The 21,070-nt window shown below is 40.5% G+C and overlaps 1 protein-coding gene across 1 annotated transcript; it reads left to right on the forward strand.

Moving 5' to 3' along the window:
* Positions 1-2,214: 2,214 nt before the first annotated feature.
* LOC144708717 (D111/G-patch domain-containing protein) lies at positions 2,215-14,689 on the forward strand. Its single transcript, XM_078582142.1, has 11 exons — positions 2,215-2,354; positions 4,885-4,969; positions 5,044-5,123; positions 5,281-5,305; positions 5,378-5,465; positions 5,556-5,622; positions 9,903-9,993; positions 11,451-11,632; positions 13,423-13,641; positions 13,719-13,835; positions 14,398-14,689. Exons 1-11 carry the CDS (start codon positions 2,277-2,279, stop codon positions 14,449-14,451), a joined length of 1,086 nt encoding a protein of 361 aa, XP_078438268.1. The 5' UTR covers positions 2,215-2,276; the 3' UTR covers positions 14,452-14,689.
* Positions 14,690-21,070: the final 6,381 nt, after the last annotated feature.

Consider the following 21,070-nt stretch of genomic DNA (forward strand, 5'->3'; position numbering starts at 1 on the left):
TTCAGGGCCTTCCCCTATTTTTATACTAAGTGGGTATTTTTTTATAAACCCCCCAAACTTAGGTTTATTATCTGACATCCAAAAGACCAATTGCATGTGACCCTCCAGGCCCATGTATCAGTCTAGTTATCAACTTTAGTGGCCCATAACCTTTATTGGCCTTACAAATTAATTAACTATATCAACATATAGATTAATTAATGTTGGATTGGTTTAACCCAAGCGATTGGTTGAGTCTGCAACCCATGGGATGTCAAGCTACACCTCGTGGTCTAGAATATATAAGAAGTGTGTATCAACTCGCACATGGAATCTGTCTGTTATTCGTTACTGTGTACATGTACTACCTCATCGTCTTGGTGCTCTTTTGATGTCTTGGGGTATGATTAACTATCAAACCCGAAAAGGTCATCTGAGTTAGTACTAATGCATTCGAAAATCATTGGAGAATTCTTCTTCGATATTTCATTGCCTTGGCCAAGGACTTCATCGCATCCTCTTCCTTGAGTTGTCTCTTCTAAAACCAAGGGTGGATGATCCCATCTTGAGCACTCAATCATCCTCGTGAACTTCTTGATGCACCTGAACTAAGACTGTTTTAAATCCCACGATTATAAAATCATATGTCATAATAAAATTATAATTTTCAGTCCACAATACATATGTGGTGTGTCAAGCCTAATGAGCACTTACACATCCGTGATGTGAATAAACCTGATTGACAATTTTTTAGAATACTATTTAGGGATTCATGTGGATTAATTTAGTGAAATTTTTACACTAAGGAGCACCCATTATTTATCCCTAGTGTCTAAAAATTAATGGCTACAAGACCCACAATACTCATCATAGGATTGAGGCAATATAGTGCTATTCTATCTAGATACTTTGACACCCTCTGAGTATCCTTCAAATTGAAATATTTGGAACACATTATAAGCATCACACATGCAGTATAAAGAATATGTTATGAACATGGAATGAGATAAGGAATATGTGATTGGCTTGCCAACCATATTTATTTCCATCAATAATAAAGTACTTGTCCAATATAGTGGAATATCGAAGTAGTAGTTATTGTTGATTTGTGAATGCATCGATACTGACCAGAATGACCACAAACGAGTCATCCTTGGAGCATCGAGAGGATGAGAGACTATACATGTACTATAATCGATGATAATGAGGTTCCATAAAAAAATCAATATGCTCCTTGGTATCTTGTAGAGCACGAAGTGTAGCTTGGTAGCCCGCAAGTACGAGACTCAACCTATATATTACATCCATTGGTGATTAATTAATCTATATGTTGATTTATATAATAAATAAGGTTGGCTAATATATATTATTGAGCCATTGTATTCATCAACTAGACTAGTCCATGAGCCTAGAGGATCACATGCAAAAGTTCTTTTGAACGTCAAAACATATAATTAGGATTTAATGGTTTTATAGAACAATCAAGTATAAATACAAGAAATCCCTGAGCAACATTCACCCACATAAGAATTTTCCAAAATATATCTTTGTAACTCTTGATGGAATTGGAACACAATAACGATGATGATGGATCAATAATGGGGCTAATTGAGATGAAGTGTGGGATACAATGTGTGAAGGATCATGTGGATATGTATAGAAGATGGACAAATGAATAACGCATCAAATCTCTCTTTAGGAACTAAGAAATTGGCGATCCAACCTGTGCCAATTTGATTTGATAATGGGGTCTTAGAGGTCCCTTATGATTCCATTATAATGCTTCATGTTGCTTGAATCATCACAGTTTCATGTCAATCACTACTATAAAATCCGACATGACCCACAATATGACTCCCTCAAAATTTCATGCTTCACGAAAAATACAAAACGCCGTCATCTTAAATCAATGGGAAGTGATTTGATGTACGTAAATAATAAAATCACATTAAAATATTGCCATTTTATTTCACACCAGCATCAACAAAGAATTTTAATAAAAAACATTAATAATTAGCATCTAGGATCCAAGAGAAGTACACTAGACATCAAAATTTGCTTTGGCTAGATCTTCAGGCATTGAAAATAGAATTACATAATGTGATTGGATCCATCATCAATCATGTTACATCAGTTATCCATGATCTGATTTGGGCACTTTTTAAAAAAAACCCATAAAAATACTTTAAAAAGCCCATATACTCTCAGCTTCATAGTTAAAAAGCTTGGGCGACGCCGGCAAAACCCTCTTAACAGTCGCTTCCTCTCCCCCGCTGCGACGAGCAAGTCTCTTCGCCATGGCGGCGGCCGAAGCTCCTGTTTGCTACGCGGGTGTCCAGAGGGAATCCGCTGCCTTCCGGCTTATGAAGCAGATGGTGATCTTCCTATTCCCATTACGATTTTTTCTCTTGATTAGTCTTTCTTGGATCATTTTCCACCCGGGAAATCGTCGATTGGATGGTTTAATTTCTTGGTTCTATGTCTCTTTTTAAAATCCTTTCTGGGTTTCTGCTTTCATCTTTTTTCTTTGATGCATCGTCGTTCTCGGATGTGGCCTCCGTGCGATTGTCTCTCCGGAAAATGATGAATTTGATGTTGCCTGAAATTCAACGAATTTCATGGTTTGGTACAAAATTTTAATCCATTTGTTACTTTCACGAGAGTATGGCTCACTCGAGTTCGAATTGGTATTTGAATTTTGGGAATAGGGTGTAATTCAATACTCGCATGAAGACAAAAATTGTAACATTTCTGAGAAAATGTTACGGATTTCATGTTTTGGTGCAAAATCTTAACCCATTTGTTACTTTTACGAGAGTATGGCTCACTCGAGTTCGAATTGGTAGTAGAATTTTGGGAATAGGGTGCAGTTCAATGCTCGCATGAAGAAAAAATTTGTAACATTCCTGAGAAAAGAAAAACTAACGAATGGCTGAGGACGACTCCCGCTGTCCAATTTTAAGGGCAGTGGCAGAACTTAGATATTTTTTTTCTCATAATATGATGAGATCATCATTTGACCAGCAAGTTTGGGACATGTTGGTTTGATTCCACCACACCCTGGACATCCAAAAATCGAGCCATGAACAGTGTAAAAGGACTCGAGGGAAAAGCATATTCTTATTGGTTAGTAAATGTGAGACCCGGATTCTTGACTAGAAGAGACACCCGAGAAGGGAGCTTCCGTTCTTTTCACTTCCGATTCTCCAACTTTCTTCCTCACAATTCGGGATTTTCTACCCTGCTCTTCCATCCCTTGGATAGATAGAGAAGGAGGGATGAGGTTTTGGTTTTTTCATGATGTCAATCAGTCGAACAAAGAAATTGGTGTCACATACATGATCAAATCTCTCAGCCTATTAGGACGCTTCAGCTGCATACATCACTGCAGTTAGGGTTTGATGTCACCCTGGACAAAAACAAGAGGATGATGACAATCACGGTGTTGAGTTTGCGTCACACCTTCGTTGACAAATTGCTTAGAGAGGACGATGATGACTCACCATCGTTCTTATCATTTGACTGTGTTTAGGATGATGACAATGCGAATGCATATGATAACCAGGAAAATGACGAGGACAGTTCGTCATCGTTGCTAAATCTTAATTGCACTTGCATTTGACTCCTTGTTCTGACCTAGTTTTATAAGATTCTTCTATCAAGAAAAAATGCTCAGCTCTTTTCACTCCTGTGCGTTTGAAACTGGATTCATATCTTCTTTTATTTTCTGTTTTAATTGGATAAGATCTGAACCTATAGTCAAAGTTGGCATTGGGCTCAGATACATTATTTTTGCATCAAGATCTCAATAGAATCCAAGATGACGGAACTGTTATTCCAAGTCCAAGTCAAATTGAAACGTCCTAGAATTTCAAGGAGTAAATCACGTGACAGTGTTAAGGAAGAAAGAAGGTAAGAAGCTCTGGATGGAAGTCCGCTCTGGACCTTCTTCCTCTCCATCTGCAGGGATCCCCGCAGCTTCGATCTCCTGCTCTCTGGCTGCTTGTCAATCTGCATTTTTGAAAAATGAAAACTGTGTTCCTTTCCTGAGCAGGTTGCCTTTTAAAGAGGATCGCATGTGCATGATCCTTCACGTGTATCATTAGGCAGCTTCCTTTTCTTGACGCATCGATAGTACTCTTGTGAAGAACGTATCAGGTTGTAATTGGTTTGGATCATGGACAGTGTTTGTTTTTCCCAGTTATTGTAATGTGAATCTGCTACTCATCAAATGCAACGAGATCAAAGAGAATTCGCGGTAAAGAATGGGGGACAAATTCAAGAGAATTCTCTCATCTCTCCATTTCTCATGATCCTTTAATAAAGCGCTTTGTTTCTGCTCCTGTTTTACTCAAGAGCGACTTGAAGATCATTGTAGACATTCAATCAGAAATATCTCGATAGATGCCCTCAGCTTTCTTATTCATTATTTTTGGGGGCTGGATGGTGTCACCTTGTGGAAGTTTTTGTTCAATTGGAATTAGTGGAGTATTTACTTTAAAATTTGTTGTCATCTCATTCAAAGAAAAATTGTTGTCATCAGTTTTGAGAGAAAATAGAATTTACCTGGTCATTAATTTTTTTTGGGTAATGTTGAGAAGATTTGGGGTCTCAGAAAAGGTGTGTTATATCCTGTACTTTTATTCTCAGAATTTTTGGGAATTGTCGTCTACTTCCTGGAATATGTCCTCGTCGGAGAGTTGATGACAAATATGTGCCTTAGTCTTCAAAAGTGTTTCTAGGGGGAGTCTATCTTGTATTTTATTTCAATTAAGTCCCTTTTTTCCAATTGTACTATTTATTTCATTCTTTGTTCTTCCGAATTTGCGAACATATCCTTAAGATAATTCACTGTTTGTGGATTTTATAAATGGCTAGGATGGGGTTTTGATGGTGAGTTTTCAGGGATGGGAAGAAGGTCAAGGTCTTGGGAAGGATAAACAAGGGATTAAAGGGCATATCAGGGTAAAAAATAAACAGGACACTACAGGTGAATATTTTCCTGAACTGTAGGGTTACTCATTAATACTCTATTGAGGTGATTTTCTTATTAATTTCTGGCAGGCGTTGGTCTTGAGCAGGCTTCTAAAAATTGGGCTTTTGACACCACGCAGTTTGATGACATTTTAAAGAGACTGAAAGTGGTGTGTGTTACTTTCTGTTCATCTCATATATTTTTATGTGCTGACATGCCAATTTCTACTCTTAGATTTTCATGCAAGTAAAATTTAGTTATCTCTGAGGTTTCCAGTCTTCCTGATAACTTTCTCGTTTCTTATTTCAAAAATTTTGGCCCGTCAGCACACTGGACAGCTTGATGACGGAGGTAAATATTCTCAAGATCGCCATATTGTCTCTTAAATAAATCGTCCTTGAATTGATAATTTATGTCTTTCAGATATAAATAAATCTGATCCTGTTGAGGATTCTCCCGATGATACACCCAAGGTTGATGTGACTGTGAAGCCTACAAGGCCACAAGGAAGGTATGCTTTTTACAGATTCTTTTCCATTCATGCAACGCCCTTTTATTATCTCTCTTCTATGATGTTCATGACGTTTTTCTTGGTGAACAGATATAAAAAAAGAGAAAGAGGGAAGAGTGTCAACACTTACTCTGAAAAAGATCTGCAGGGGATACTTGTAAGCATGAACCATCTTTTTGATTTTATTGAACATTTGTTAAGTAGTTTTTGACTGTGCCATTAGTCGCCATTGATTTTGCATTAACTTGTCGAAGTATTTAGGGATTACTTGGGTTAACTGAATCCTTGATGATTTTATGAGAGCCACGGTGATTTATGCGTTGTCTAATAGATTCATTGGTTGGGGATGTGATACATATCCATTTAGGTGGGAAACGGGATAACCTCTTCATGGGTTGAATTGGGTAACAATAATCCTTAATGTGATGGATTTGGGGAATCTCTCATTTACACTTGCATTCCTTCCCTTGCACTTTCTTTCGCCTCTTCTTTTTAGTATCTCTCGTATCTCAGATGCAGCCTCTGCCAGTTGTATCAGGATCATCTCCGACAATTGATGCCTCAACCTTAGACACGTGTCGACTAATTCTTATAGACATTGTATCAGGATCATGGTTTTCTTTAACTCGTCAATGTGTCAACGAATTATTTTAGATGGCAAATCCATCAAATTTCACATAAAAAATATCACTATCTTTGCTTTCAATGTTGGTTAACCATATTTTTTACGCCTTCATGCCACCTAAGATGACTCAAGGAGACACAGGAGGAGACCCAGGAGTGGTGCATGCACATTAGACGGGAGCATAGAACAATAAAGAAATACTACAAAAGTGGGCAGTCTCCAAGACGAGGGCAGATTCGGTTATTGATTCGTCAGGGGCTGGAGATAGGAGATCCTCTGATCCTGAAGGGCGTTGTCGATTCGGACATTATTTCAATCCTCCCTACCCTCTCTTTCTCTCTGGAGTCGTTTTGTTTCTCTAGAAGGATTCTGATACGCCTTGATATTATCAATGAAATGTTTCCCAATTTCAAATTCAGTAAAGACCAGAAATCACCAATGAAGGGCTGTAAACTTGAGCAATAGAAAAAATGGAAGGAGAATAAGAGCGACACAAGACATAGAGATGCTCCTCCCTCCAAGACGGAGCTTCTCTCCAACGAAGGACATCAAATGTCCTTGAACACCTCATGGAGCAAATCAACTCCATCAATATATATCTGAATAACAATCGACTGGCCAACATTCCAGCTCCAGAAGTTGGAGGAGTTGCCATAACCCCCCGGGCCAGTGAGACGCCATCGCCTGATCTGAGGTTAGACTTGAACCGTCATCTCAAACATGGATACTTACAGCTTGTTCAAGTGGAAAATGACAACAGATGGCTCAGCTGCGTGGAGCAATTTTTTTCATATTCATCAGATGACTAACCATGATAAGTTACAGCTTGTCTCCATCCATCTTGATGATTCTGCACAAAACTGGTATATCTATACTGAAAAAGAAGTTGAGTTTCTCGATTGGGAGGATTTTCAAACTAAAGTTTTCAAATCAGTATGGTTTTTCATGTAACGGTCTGTATCAAAAATTATTCGAAATAAATCAAGCAGGTTTTTTTTTGAAAACAATAAATCAAACAGGTTCTGTCCACGAATTTCGAGCTGAACTTGAATGTCTGCTTGCTCAACTACCGATGTTAGCACCAAAAATCAATGAAAATGTACCTACCGGGTTTGATGCTGGATATCCCCACTGAAGTCCGAAGGTATCGTCCTTATGCTCTGCTAGAGATCATGGATCTATCTATCCAGGCAGAGATCGATCTGGATGTCCTATGGTCAACGAGACAAGATACTTAACTATAACCAAATACTCGAGCAACAAAAATTGCTTCCAAAGACTGATGCATCAGTATACAGCGCCATCTGAACTTCCCTCTGCCAGCTGTCAAGCCCCACCATAGAGGCATGCCTCTATACCATTAGGCCAGACTGTTCCGGTACCTCACTCACCCCGACAAGATCGACTATATAAGTATTGTAACTTGAAGTTTACTGAAGGGAAGCTTCAGCTACAGAAAACAAATGGTCTTTGCTTCTACTTCAAAGACTGGCCCATTGATGTAAAAAGGACCTGAACCTCATCATGGTACTTGAAGGGGATCAAACCTCTGAAGCAGAAGACAATCTATTTGAGCCTATAAAACAGACGAGGACCCAATCACAGAAGGCTCTGCATTTACTGCTGAGGTTATCTCTATACTTTACTATGGTCTCATCTCGTCGCACATTTATCATACTTTGGGGAAGTAACTCTGGCCGTCAAGTGAGAATTCTCGTGAATGGGTGTTTGATTTTCAATTTTATTGACTCTGATCTTGTCATCCAGTAATGTCTACTGGTTTTTGGAGGAATTAAGTATCATATCCTACTTGCAAATGACATTTTTTGACCTTCCCAAGTGATCTGTTTAAATGTCCCTATATATCTTCAAGGACTTCAAGGTAAGCTAGACTTGATTGCCTTTGCCCCTGGGCAATGTTGAAGTGATATTTGGAACCCAATGACTAAAGACACTTGATTGCTTCCTTCACAACTACAATATGTATATGTATAAGGTGCTGTGGCAAGACACTTGATCTACTACCCCAAGGAGTTCCATCTATGCTGTCAGCTCAAGAGCTACAATGGAGCTAAAACAATTGCAGAGTTTTTTCGAAGCGTGCAACCTTCTTCAACCCACTGTACATCATCTGCACCTGCGTCCTGCCATTGGTTTCTTTTGTAAGGAATATCCCACTATATTTCAACCAAGCCTCTCCTTAACACCCAAAGGAATCTTCGATCACCAGATTCATCTAATACCAGGAGCCAAACCTGTCAACCTTAGACCATTCAGATATTCATAATTAATGCAAAAATGAATAGAAAGGCTGATAAAAGACGGTCAAGAATGAACATTGAATAGAACATTATTCAATATTCTCAAAGCCCTTTTGCTAGTCCCACCAGATGGTCAAGAAAAAAGACGGGCAGATGGCGGATGAGTATAGATTACAGAGCTTTGAATTGGATTAGAGTGCCAAATAATGTTACTTGAGGAGTTCAATTCCTGTCGGGGATGAGTTACTTGAGGAGCTGCATGGTTCTACAGTCTTCCTGTTGTGGATGAGTTACCTTTTGTTTCAAGCAGAAGAGAATCAGATCAGATTCAATGTTTGGAATCAAGATTTAGCCATCTCAGTCTAGAGCAAACTGAATCTTTTCCCGTATCTTGAGTTGCAGATAACTGGAAGCTTATACAATTCCCATCATATCTATGGTACTTTCGTCATTTTTATGTTATAGGGGTATGTTGGACATGTTTCACTCTACTTGCATTTCCCTTTAATTGGGTAGCTCTCCCATAAGGAGGGCAGTAAGAAGAAAGTTGGAATAATGTTCGGGTCCCTATCTCCGTCTCTCTGTGTAGTATTAGGCGACATCCACTCTTTCTCTAGTTCCCTGCGATGTCCACTCCGTTTCTACTTCCCTGCGGTATCCAATCTCTGGTTATCTCTCCTTTAGGTGACGTCCATTCTACCAACTCTCCCCCTCCATTAGAAGGCTATGCCACTCCGTTTCTATTTCACTACAGTGTCCATTCCGCTGGCATTCTTTTATCCCTGCCTCATTACTCTATTTGACAATATTTGGAAACAATTCCTAGATAGAACTCTAGAGATCTATAGGAGGGAGGAGGGGGTCGAGCGATGACAGTGTTCTGGGCAATATGGCTACCCTGCAACGAAGCAATATTTAGGGGGGGAAGGTGTCCAAGGACATGGTCGCCCACGATGTCAAGGGCCTCATGACATTGTGGTTCGCTCACGGGGTAATCAGATAAGGGAGGGGTTGGCCATGTAGAGAGGAGAGTTTTAGCTATCTTCACATGTAACTCTGGGTGGTTACCGCTTTGTCGGGTGACCACCCTAAATAACTTTTCAAAAAAAAAAATTCTAAGAGATTTATCGAAAGCCACCCCTTGTCCTTCTTGGTACTTGTTTTTAAATAACCATTGATCAGTGATGTGCCCACACACATGACTGATACTTCTCTCCTTGAAGAGTGCTATTGTTTGGATGACTGTCATTCACTGTGAAATTATCCTGTTCTTTGGTATCTTACTGCAATTGATCTATATGAAGCTTTGTTATTTCCTAGTCCCTCAAACTGTGAGACCATTGGGAACTTGATGATTCTGTGAGCTAGTGACCTGTCATATTGTAATTTTATAGCAATGCATTTTAGAGTAAATGAATGGACTAATGTCCGCCTCTAAGAATTTTGAAATTCCCTTGTCATTATGATTTTTATCTACTTGCTGCCTCCTAATTGGCCGTATCTATATTTATCCCTTGTTTCAACATTTTTTAAATATTTGATGTCAACCAGGTTTCTAAACGTAATGAAGAAGTGAATAAGGATCGTGATGCTGTTGATAAGGAGCCTGAAATTGCCACTGAGATCATTTTCTCAGAGAAAGGTTGCCATCTCCTTGACCTTATTTTCTCTTCAGCTTTTTCTCCATTTGGCTTATTTTCTCAGACTTCTCTATCATAGCCATTTTTACTAAATAGCTTTTCGTGTCGTTCCTATTATCTTGCACATACATCTGAGCGCCCCCCGCTTAGCCTTTTCTCTTACCCCCTTTTTATTGTGAAATGATGTCCGATCCTCCTGTGGACGTTCTTGTATTTTGGCTACTTGGGACATTCATGTCTTTCCTTTCTCATGCTCCTTTTAAATAGCGCAGCCCTCCCTTTAGAAAGGCAGCCAGAAAGTATTATGCTATTGGAAGCTCTTGTCTCTTCTCCCCTCAGCATCCAAGTCCTGACTCTTCCCCTACGATCCTCATCCTCGTGATCATCTAATCTTCACTGCATCTTCAGGCAGCTCATCCCTAGTCCATCCTTGCTGCCTCTGTTCAGCCTCTCCCCTGACCATTCCCATTCTTCTCTCCATCCTGGGAACTCTGTCACGCTGACCTCTCTTTCCCCCTCTCTGTTGGAATTTGGAACAATCATACTGCACTATCAGATTGCAAAGGTTACAAGGAAACCCGATACGGTCCTACACAGAACAACACCTCAGTGGCCCCTGATCAGCCTTCTCTTTTATCTGGTCTTGTCAGGCCGTCTCCTTGGTTACCCAATCTCTTAGGGTGTCTCTGATACGCCCCCGATACGGACCTATCGGCGGCGAGTCAAAGAGCCAAAGGACCCATCGACATTGGAAGTCACTAATGGGCCAGGAACCAGCCCATCGGAGGGGACGGCCCAAGCTGGAGGCGCGAGCGGGGATTAGGGCTCTCGCCCTCCCCTCGCCCTCTCCCTCACCCTCTTCTCGCCCTCTCCTCGCCCTCTCCTCGCCCTCTTCTTGCCCTCTCCTCGCCCTCTTCTCGCCCTCTCCTCGCCCTCTTCTCGCCCTCTCCTCGCGCTCTCTCTCGCCTTCTCCTCGCCCTCTCTCTCGGCCTCTCTTGCCCTCTCCTCACCCTCTCTCTCGCCCTCTCTTGCCCTCTCCTCGCCCTCTCTCTCGCCCTCTCCTCGCTCTCTCCTCGGTCTCTCGGGGAGTCCGGTTTTCTCTCTCTTTTGCGTTGTTTGTCCCGACGCCCCGGGCACCCCTTTCCCTCGTAGGGAAGGTCTGCCACTCCGGCAACTCCTTGCTTGTCCGCACGTGGTCATCTTCTTGGCCATCAGCTTCTCTTTTAACGGGCTTGTCTCATTCTCCCTGGGCCTATCATAGACATCCTTCGTTCCATCTTGTTGGGCCTCTTTAGGGTCTTCCATTCTCGCTCTTTTAATTTCTGAATTGTTCATTAAACGGTCAGAGACTTTCTATTGTTTCTTACTTTTGCGTGTTGTGATTCTTGCCCTTAAACATTTATTTCTATTTTTCATATTTACTCGTGTCAGCCCATAAATTTGTGCTGTCTACTTGCAGGGTATGAAGTCAAAGATGTCCCATTGGATTGGTGGGGACACAAATATGGTTTTGTACCTGGCGGGCTTCTTGGAGCATCTCATACAAAGCTATACAGGCCGACTACTTCTCAGTGCTTGTCAGACAAGCCGAAGAAAGGTTTTCTCGAAGAAGACCAAGAAAATCTTTACAAACTTGTGCAGGTAACCTCGATTTTGTACAGAAGCATTTCTCATTATCAATTTTCTCCATTCTTTCAATTTTCTGATCGATTTTCCTCCGAATTTGATACAATTTATTGATATAGGCTTTCTTGCTTTGGTAGATGTGTCACGGGATACTGTCCAGGGGTTTTTTCTTGAAAAATATTAGATCAAAATATTAATTTTTTTAAGAAAATAATATATATGAATGTAAAATACATGTAAGACCAGATTGGTCATTGTCCTGCCCTTCACTCCCTCCTAACCGATAAGAATGACCAGATTGGTCATTCACCTCATCATTCCAGATGTCTGTTGAGACAGCCTACTTGCAGTGCAGCCATATTGCCCATAGCATCGGAGATTAGAGATCAACCCGAAGCTTATAATGTATATGATTGTAATTCACAACTTAATCACCGTGCAGCCATATCATCCCTAGCGTCATGAAGAGTCTTCCCCACTCCATACCCTCCTGCACATGCTCCCCCAGATATAGCCACAGCAGACCTCGTTGGAAGCAGCATCCATCCAGTGAGCTTCCTCGAGTCCATATCCCCTGAACGGAAGAACACTCAAAGAAAAGGTGAGAACAGTCTTCCTCGTTCCATGGACGCATACGGCACACTTCCAAGGTGTCTCGGAACTTTTGCTTTTGAGAGACTTGTGTCACAAAGTGTCTCCTCAAAAAGACCAGCCATCCAAAAATTCACACCTTCAAGGGAACGTTTTGTCTCCAAATATGTCTGCAGGTATCAATGGTTGGCAATTTATCAAACGGGCCCTCTCTGATCTTCTTGTAGTTCTTCTGATCCTTAAAACTGGAGGCCTCTCCATGCCCAGCCATCTTGTGTTCAGCTCAGAGTTCACAAATGTAACAAGGATTTGGCATGGAAACTTCTCCCATAATGTACCTCGAGTTGACCAGTCATCCAACCAATGTTGGATAACAAGCCGTCTCCGCTAGTCTGGCATCAAAGAACTACCATATTCGAGGAAAAATTTCTCACACCTTGCCGGAAAGTAGAGGCTCCTCTGATTGGAACTTTGTGACGTTCCTGTTCAGTTCCGTACCATAACTTCTCAATACCTTCACAACCAGGTCCTCCAGGGCCCCATAATCCTGCCTGCTCACTTTGTCAGCAACTCCATTTTCACGAGAGATCAGAATTTTAATTAATTTCGAATAGATGGGAAAGCAACATGGACGTCCCGCTCAGAGAAACGATTAGAAAATAGTGATTTCACGTCTTTTATCTAAGCTATATGGGTGAATCTGGTTACCGTTTTGTGAAAAAATATTTTTAATTATATTTGATTATGTAGTTATCCAATATTAATGTTCCCCTCAGAGAAAAAAATAAAAGAAATAGCGTTTTCTCTTCTATATGGAAGTTTGGTATGATATTTTTCTGACATTTTGATTTTATTTTATTCAACATTTATACCTTAGTTTAGAAAACAGTCGAAATCACTCCATTGATATTTACCTTATTGATGTCTGATTTTGTTTGAACCCGAACTGAAATTTTATTTCCTCAACATTCTCTTTTATCTTCATTTTCAATGGAAAAATCTATCCTGTCAAGGCGAAAATACCAGTGGAGAAGACTTCCCTGGTCTATTTTTTTCAAACCCATTTTGGTCAATGTTAACTTTGGGTTGGAAGTTCTTGTCTTAGCTATAGTGATCCAATGTTTTCTGCAGAATTTTTTACTGAATTACCCTTATAATTTTCAATATTAACGTCATTCTAATTGAATTTCCGATTCCATTTAATGTTTCTACAGGATAAAGCTACGAGTGGGAAACAGGGTCTTGGGATAAGAGATAAGCCGAAAAAGGTAGCTGGTACTTATTGGAAGGGAAAGCGGTTGCTTCTGGATGACGACGATGAGTCCTCTGCTGATCAAGAAGATTCTGGAAAAGATTGTGTAGAATCAGATGCAAATTCTCTTCATAGACCAAAAATCAAATTAAAGAAACTATGCAAGACCCTTCTTCTTCAGGTTCCACTGCGGTGACAGATAAAGTGATTATTCAATCCTTATGTGTTTTCTGCTTACATTGTTTCATTTGATTTCAGGCTCCATGTCATTCCCTGAAATTAAAAGAACTCATAGGGCTTATTGAGGATCGATCATCTTCAGTTTTTGGTGACTTTTCATCGAAACGAGATGCACTAATGTTCTTGAAAAGAAAGGTATCATATTTTCTTGTTTTTTTCTACTTTTATTAAATGAAGAACACAGTTCTGTCGTTAATAGCATTTGAACTTTCGTTTGATTTTAGGCTCCATCTCATTCCGTGAAATTAAAAAGAACTCCTAGGGTTAATTGAGTATCGATCAGCGTCAGTTTTGATGAATTTTCGTCTAAACGAGATGCACTAATGTTCTTTAGAAGAAATGTACAATTTTTCCATAATTTTTTTGAGGAAAAAGTATCCTGAGTAGGGAATAGAAATGAGTTCTTTAGTATTTCTACCGAACAAAGGGCCTAATTATGTCGTTAGTATTGTTTGGTAGACAACTCTCTTATACCATTTATCATTGCCGTTGGTCTTGTTCTTTGTAGTGAATGTCTTGGGGGTTAGTTGACTGCTAAATCTATTCATTGAGGATGACATTTCGTCAATATTTTCACATAAAACAAATTTTCATTATTAAACTGCTTTATTTAGACATGATCTGTCACGTTGCTTGTGGGTCCAACTTTCACCAGATTTATGATCTTTGACTAAATCTTAATTTTTTGTTGTTTCAGTTGGTAGGCAGCAGAAAATTCCGCATCTCTGGAAAAAGAGTTTCCCTCTCTTAAAGAAAATGAAACGTCGCCAGTCCAGTTTTGCTCTATTATTTATTTGTTCTTTTTCATGTCATTTGAATAAGTTAGACGCTGCAGTGAAAAAAATGGGTGATAGAATGCGGTGACTTCGAAATCAGATATTACCCCTCTGATTTAATCAGATATTAGAAAGACTCGTATTTACTTTTTTAAGCTGGAAATGCTACATTTGTGCAATTCTAAAAAAAAGTGCAATCTTTCTTGTGTTGTTCATCGCTCGCAACTTAATTTGAATGTCTTTACAATCTGACCTTCAACAATGTGCTGATAATGTCTTATCACATAAACCCATGGCTATTAAATTCTAACTTTAAATGGAATCTGTTCCGAATGAGCCTTAAGTCAATGTTGAAAACAGTTTGAGGATAAGTTCTTCTGATTGACTAAATTGTGTTAATTCGGACATAGTTTTAGAGAATATTCTAATGATCAAAATCTATTAAAGAAGATTAAAAACTAAAATAATTCAGCCAAATATGTGCCCTGCAGAGTTCTGGTCAGCATAAGTGAGCAGATCCGTGACTGATCTGTAGACTGCTTCAAATATGCAATGAGTTCATGTGAAGAACAGTTTATTTTTTTATAGCTCTTTAATTAATGCAGAAACAAAACATCAAGTGATAAATGCATTAATTCAAATATTGATTGTTTTCCAGACATGGGTTCAACAAGCGAACTACGCTTCATTTATTACATTGAATTTAAAAATTAAATGGGTAATGGATTCCTGATAAGAATAGTTTAGTAGTGGGCAGCCCTAGAATGGAAAAAAATAAAAAAATCGATTTCAACGCATTAATGTCGATCTGTCCGAAGAAAAGAAAAGAACCTATGGCGCCCGGTGTTTTGTTGAAGGAATGAATTCTTTATGGTGAAAGCGAAGTCAAGTGCATCTGTCCCATTGAATTTAAAAATCTACCACAAAAAAATAGGGGCCCAAGTCTAATGACTCATATCAAAAGACAAAATTAATGCTATCAATATATTTTCTTCGAAGGAACTTTGTAATATTATTGCTTATACAAATTTTGCTTATGGATAATTTCCTGCGTAAAAAATACTATCATTGATAAAAAGAGCATCCAAGTTATGAAAATTCAAATTGAAGAAGAAAATATTGGTGGGCATTGAGGAATGGGATGCCTCGGCAAATTTGTTTATGGTTTAAATAGCCCATCTGATCTGAAACATTCGATGTAAAAATTTGTTCCAATTAGAATGATGAAGTTCTAGTAGTAAGAAAGAATTACTTCTAGTGATCTTTACAATAAGGTTACTTCAAGTGATCTTTATAATAAATTTTACAATAAAGTGGCCTACTTCAATTGATCAACAGTTGATAAAATTCAAGAAACGTTGAGGATAACTAAATTATTTCAATAGGGACCCAGAAACAGTATTGGTGGTCTCACCCACATCTGACACAATATATAAAAAATAATTGGAGATAAGTTTGGGGCTCATATAAATGGACAAAATTCAATCTATAAATGAGACTTAAGTCATGGTTTTCTCATCCTTGCTCAACGAACAGTTAAACTGTGAATCAACTTTTTTTTGGACAATGCAACTCTATTGCTCATCAACATACTACCCTCTAATTATTTTATTGGACAAGAAAAAAATAATGGGGAGCAGATAAAGGGGCCCCAGGAGGCAGGAATGGTGAGCTTACCCACATCTGACACAAACTATAGAAAACCAAGGGTGATAAGGGTTGAGGTTCCTGGTTTAATGGGCAATTCAATCTCCAAGTGAGATATACATAGTTCAAACGGTTTTCTAATGCTTGTATAAAAATTGCTTTATGGAGAATGAATTGTTTTGTTGTTGAAAAAATTATCCTCTGATCATCTACACATTATCTTCGATGAAAAAAGGATCAACATGATCAAATCATGGAATAAAACTATAATAAAATCACATCCTCCAAGAGGAAGCGTCAAGTGATTCTCCATAAACCTTCACACTCTTGATAGAAGATAAGTTTGATTAAGAAAAACATATTTTAGATGGACAGAAGGACTCCACAGATCACCAACCAGTCAATGTCTAAGAAAAAAAAGATGAAAGAGACAGAACTTCTGAAGAAGAAAAAATAATCGATGAGGACCTAAGAAGGGTCCCCAAAGGGAGAGAGAGAGCATTGGTGACCTCACCCGCACATCTGACAGGAGAGATTTTAAAAAGAAGGGTATAAAACTATAATAAAATCATGTCCTCCCGGAGGAAGCTTTGGAGAGTTCTCCCACATTCAAACATCAAGTGGTTCTCCATAAAGCTTCACACTCTTGATAGAAGATCAGTTTGATCAAGAAAAAACATATTTTAGATGGACAGAAGGACTCCACAGATCACCAACCAATCAAAATATCCATGAAAAACAAGATGAAAGAGACAGAATTTCTGAAGAAGAAAAAATAATCGATGGGGGCCTAAGAAGGGGCCCCAAAGGGAGGGAGCATTGGTGAGCTTACCGACACATCTGACACAAGAGAATTAAAAAAGAAGGGTATAAAAATATAATAAAGCCATATCCTCCAGGAGGAAGCCTTGGACAGTTCTCCCACATTCAAACATCAAGAGATTATTCATAAACTTTCACACTCTTGCAAGAAGATCAGTTTGATTATGAAAACACATTATAGATGGACAGCAGGACTCCACAGACCACAAACCAGTCAAAATGTCTAAGAAACACAAGATGAAAGAGACAGAATTTCTGGAGAAGAAAAAATAATCAATGGGGACCTTGGAATGGGGCCCAGGGAGAGAGAGAGCATTGGTGAGCTCACCCACACATCTGACACAAGAGAATTAAAAAAGAAGGGTAGTGATAAGGTTTAAGGGGGTCTGTGGCCTACGTGCAGAGTAGAGGCAGCTGGTCTAATGGAGGGGGGGGGGATGGGCCAGTGGGAGAGGGTGGCGCCGGCGCCTGCACAGGCGGGGTCCCACGGCGGGGGGGGGGGGGGGCAAGACAAGTATAATCCGCCGGGCAGCGGGGGGCTCGGCGGCAACAGGGCCATCTCCACGTCTGCGTCACATGCTGTGAAGCAGCGTTGGGTCGACGTCTCCCGTCTCTCTCTCTCTCTCTCTCTCTCTCTATCAGTTTCTCTCTCTTCGTCGCACTCTCTCTCTCGCTTTCTCTCTCTTTCTCTCTTTGCATTTCTCTCTCAGTCTTGCCCTCTGCCTCTTTCTCCATATATATCTCTCTCAGTTTCTCCATTTCTCTCCCTCTCCATCTCTCTCTCTTTCTCCATTTCTCTCTCTCTCTCCATTTGTCTCTCTCAGTCTCTCTCTCACTCTCTCTCTTTCTCCATTTCTCTCTCTCACACTCTCTATCTCTTTCTCCATATATCTCTCTCTCTTTCTCCATTTCTCTCTCTCACACTCTCAATCTCTTTCTCCATATCTCTCTCTCTCTTTCTCCATTTCTCTCTCTCACACTCTCTATCTCTTTCTCCATATATCTCTCTCTCTTTCTCCATTTCTCTCTCTCACACTCTCAATCTCTTTCTCCATATATCTCTCTCTCTTTCTCCATTTCTCTCTCTCACACTCTCAATCTCTTTCTCCATATATCTCTCTCTCTTTCTCCATTTCTCTCTCTCACACTCTCTATCTCTTTCTCCATTTCTCTCTCTCACACACTCTCTCTCTTTCTCCATTTCTCTCTCTCACTCTCTCTGTCTCTTTCTCCATTTCTCTCTCACTCTCTCTATCTCGTTCTCCATATCTCTCTCTCTCTCTTTCTCCATTCTCTCTCAGTCTCGCCCTCTCCCTTTTTCTCCATTTCTCTTTCACACTCTCTCTGTCTTTTTCTCCATATCTCTCTCTCTTTCTCCATTTCTCTCTCTCAGTCTCGCTCTCTCTCTTTCTCCATTTCTCTCTCTCACACTCTCAATCTCTTTCTCCATTTCTCTCTCTCACTCTCTATCTCTTTCTCCATATATCTCTCTCTCTTTCTCCATTTCTCTCTCTCACACTCTCAATCTCTTTCTCCATATCTCTCTCTCTCTTTCTCCATTTCTCTCTCTCACACTCTCTATCTCTTTCTCCATATATCTCTCTCACACACTCTCTCTTTCTCCATTTCTCTCTCTCAGTCTCGCTCTCTCTCTCTCCCTCTCTCTCTCGCTCTTTCTCCATTTCTCTCTCTCAGTCTCGCTCTCTCTCTCTCCCTCTCTCTCTCGCTCTTTCTCCATTTCTCTCTCTCACTCTCTCTGTCTCTTTCTCCATTTCTCTCTCACTCTCTCTATCTCGTTCTCCATATCTCTCTCTCTCTTTCTCCATTCTCTCTCAGTCTCGCCCTCTCCCTTTTTCTCCATTTCTCTTTCACACTCTCTCTGTCTTTTTCTCCATATCTCTCTCTCTTTCTCCATTTCTCTCTCTCAGTCTCGCTCTCTCTCTTTCTCCATTTCTCTCTCTCACACTCTCAATCTCTTTCTCCATTTCTCTCTCTCACACTCTCTATCTCTTTCTCCATATATCTCTCTCTCTTTCTCCATTTCTCTCTCTCACACTCTCAATCTCTTTCTCCATATATCTCTCTCTCTTTCTCCATTTCTCTCTCTCACACTCTCTATCTCTTTCTCCATTTCTCTCTCTCACACACTCTCTCTCTTTCTCCATTTCTCTCTCTCAGTCTCGCTCTCTCTCTCCCTCTCTCTCTCGCTCTTTCTCCATTTCTCTCTCTCACTCTCTGTCTCTTTCTCCATTTCTCTCTCACTCTCTCTATCTCGTTCTCCATATCTCTCTCTCTCTTTCTCCATTCTCTCTCAGTCTCGCCCTCTCCCTTTTTCTCCATTTCTCTTTCACACTCTCTCTGTCTTTTTCTCCATATCTCTCTCTCTTTCTCCATTTCTCTCTCTCAGTCTCGCTCTCTCTCTTTCTCCATTTCTCTCTCTCACACTCTCAATCTCTTTCTCCATTTCTCTCTCTCACACTCTCTATCTCTTTCTCCATATATCTCTCTCTTTCTCCATTTCTCTCTCTCACACTCTCAATCTCTTTCTCCATATATCTCTCTCTCTTTCTCCATTTCTCTCTCTCACACTCTCTCTCTCTTTCTCCATTTCTCTCTCTCACACACTCTCTCTCTTTCTCCATTTCTCTCTCTCAGTCTCGCTCTCTCTCTCCCTCTCTCTCTCGCTCTTTCTCCATTTCTCTCTCTCACTCTCTGTCTCTTTCTCCATTTCTCTCTCACTCTCTCTATCTCGTTCTCCATATCTCTCTCTCTCTTTCTCCATTCTCTCTCAGTCTCGCCCTCTCCCTTTTTCTCCATTTCTCTTTCACACTCTCTCTGTCTTTTTCTCCATATCTCTCTCTCTTTCTCCATTTCTCTCTCTCAGTCTCGCTCTCTCTCTTTCTCCATTTCTCTCTCTCAGTCTCGCCCTCTCTCTCTTTCTCCATTTCTCTCTGTCAGTCTCGCCCTCTCTCTTTCTCCATTTCTCTCTGTCAGTCTCGCCCTCTCTCTCTTTCTCCATTTCTCTCTGTCAGTCTCGCCCTCTCTCTCTTTCTCCATTTCTCTCTCTCAGTCACGCCCTCTCTCTCTTTCTCTTTCTGTCTCTCACTCTCTCTCTCTTTTTGCGTTTCTCTCTCAGACTCGCCCCCTCTCTCTCTCTCTCTCTCTCTCTCTCTCTCTCTCTCTCTCTCTCTCTTTGCATTTCTCTCTCAGACTCGCTCCCTCTCTCTTTCCCAATTTCTCTATCTCTCTCTCTATCTGTCTCTCTCTCGGCCATTCTGTGCTCTCTCCATCTCGCCGTCTCTCCATCTATCATTCTGTTCTATCTCCATCTCTCTCTCTCTCTCTCTTTGGCTCTACCGATCTCTCTCCATCTCTCCATCTCTCCATCTCTTTCTTTTATTTTCTATCGCCTCCTTTCTGTTCTATCTCCATCACTCTCTCTCTCTCTGGCTCTATCGATCTCTCTCCATCTCTCTCTTTTACACTCTATCCCCCCGTCTCTTTTCTATCTCCATCTCTCTCTCTCTCTCTCTGGCTCCATCGATCTCTCTCCATCTCTCTCTTTTACACTCTATCCCCCCCTCTCTTTTCTATCTCCATCTCTCTCTCTCTCTGGCTCTATCGATCTCTCTCCATCTCTCTCTTTTACTCTCTCTCCCCCTCACCCTCTCTCCCGCTACCCATCTCCCTCTCTTTCTTTCATTCTCTTGGTCTCCCCCTTTCTGCCTTTCACTCTCACACTCCCTATCCCCTTCACTTTCAATCTTTCTCTCTTTCACTCTTCTCTCTTTCTCTCTCTCCCTCTCTCCCTTTCACTCTCTGTCTTTCTCTCTCTCCCTCTCTCCCTTTTACTCTGTCTTTCTCTCTCTCCCTCTCTCCCTTTTACTCTGTCTTTCTCTCTCTCCCTGTCTCCCTTTCACTCTTTCTCTCTCTACCTGTCTCCCTTTCACTCTCTGTCTTTCTCTCTCTCCTTCTCTCTCTTTCCCTCTCTGTCTTTCTCTCTCTCCTTCTCTCTCTTTCCCTCTCTGTCTTTCTTTCTCTCCCTCTCTCCCTTTCACTCTCTGTCTTTCTGTCTCTCCCTCTCTCCCTTTCACTCTCTGACTTTCTCTCTCTCCCTCTCTCCCT

This window comes from Wolffia australiana, chromosome 10 (genome assembly GCF_029677425.1).
Source record: "Wolffia australiana isolate 7733 chromosome 10, ASM2967742v1".
NCBI lineage: Eukaryota > Viridiplantae > Streptophyta > Magnoliopsida > Alismatales > Araceae > Wolffia > Wolffia australiana.

Coding starts and splice junctions, on each gene's coding strand:
- LOC144708717 (XM_078582142.1), top strand. CDS start 2,277: ATGGCGGCGGCCGAAGCTCCTGTTTGCTACGCGGGTGTCCAGAGGGAA. Junction 5,306..5,377: donor TGGACAGCTTGATGACGGAG/GTAAATATTCTC, acceptor TATGTCTTTCAG/ATATAAATAAATCTGATCCT. Junction 9,994..11,450: donor GATCATTTTCTCAGAGAAAG/GTTGCCATCTCC, acceptor GTCTACTTGCAG/GGTATGAAGTCAAAGATGTC.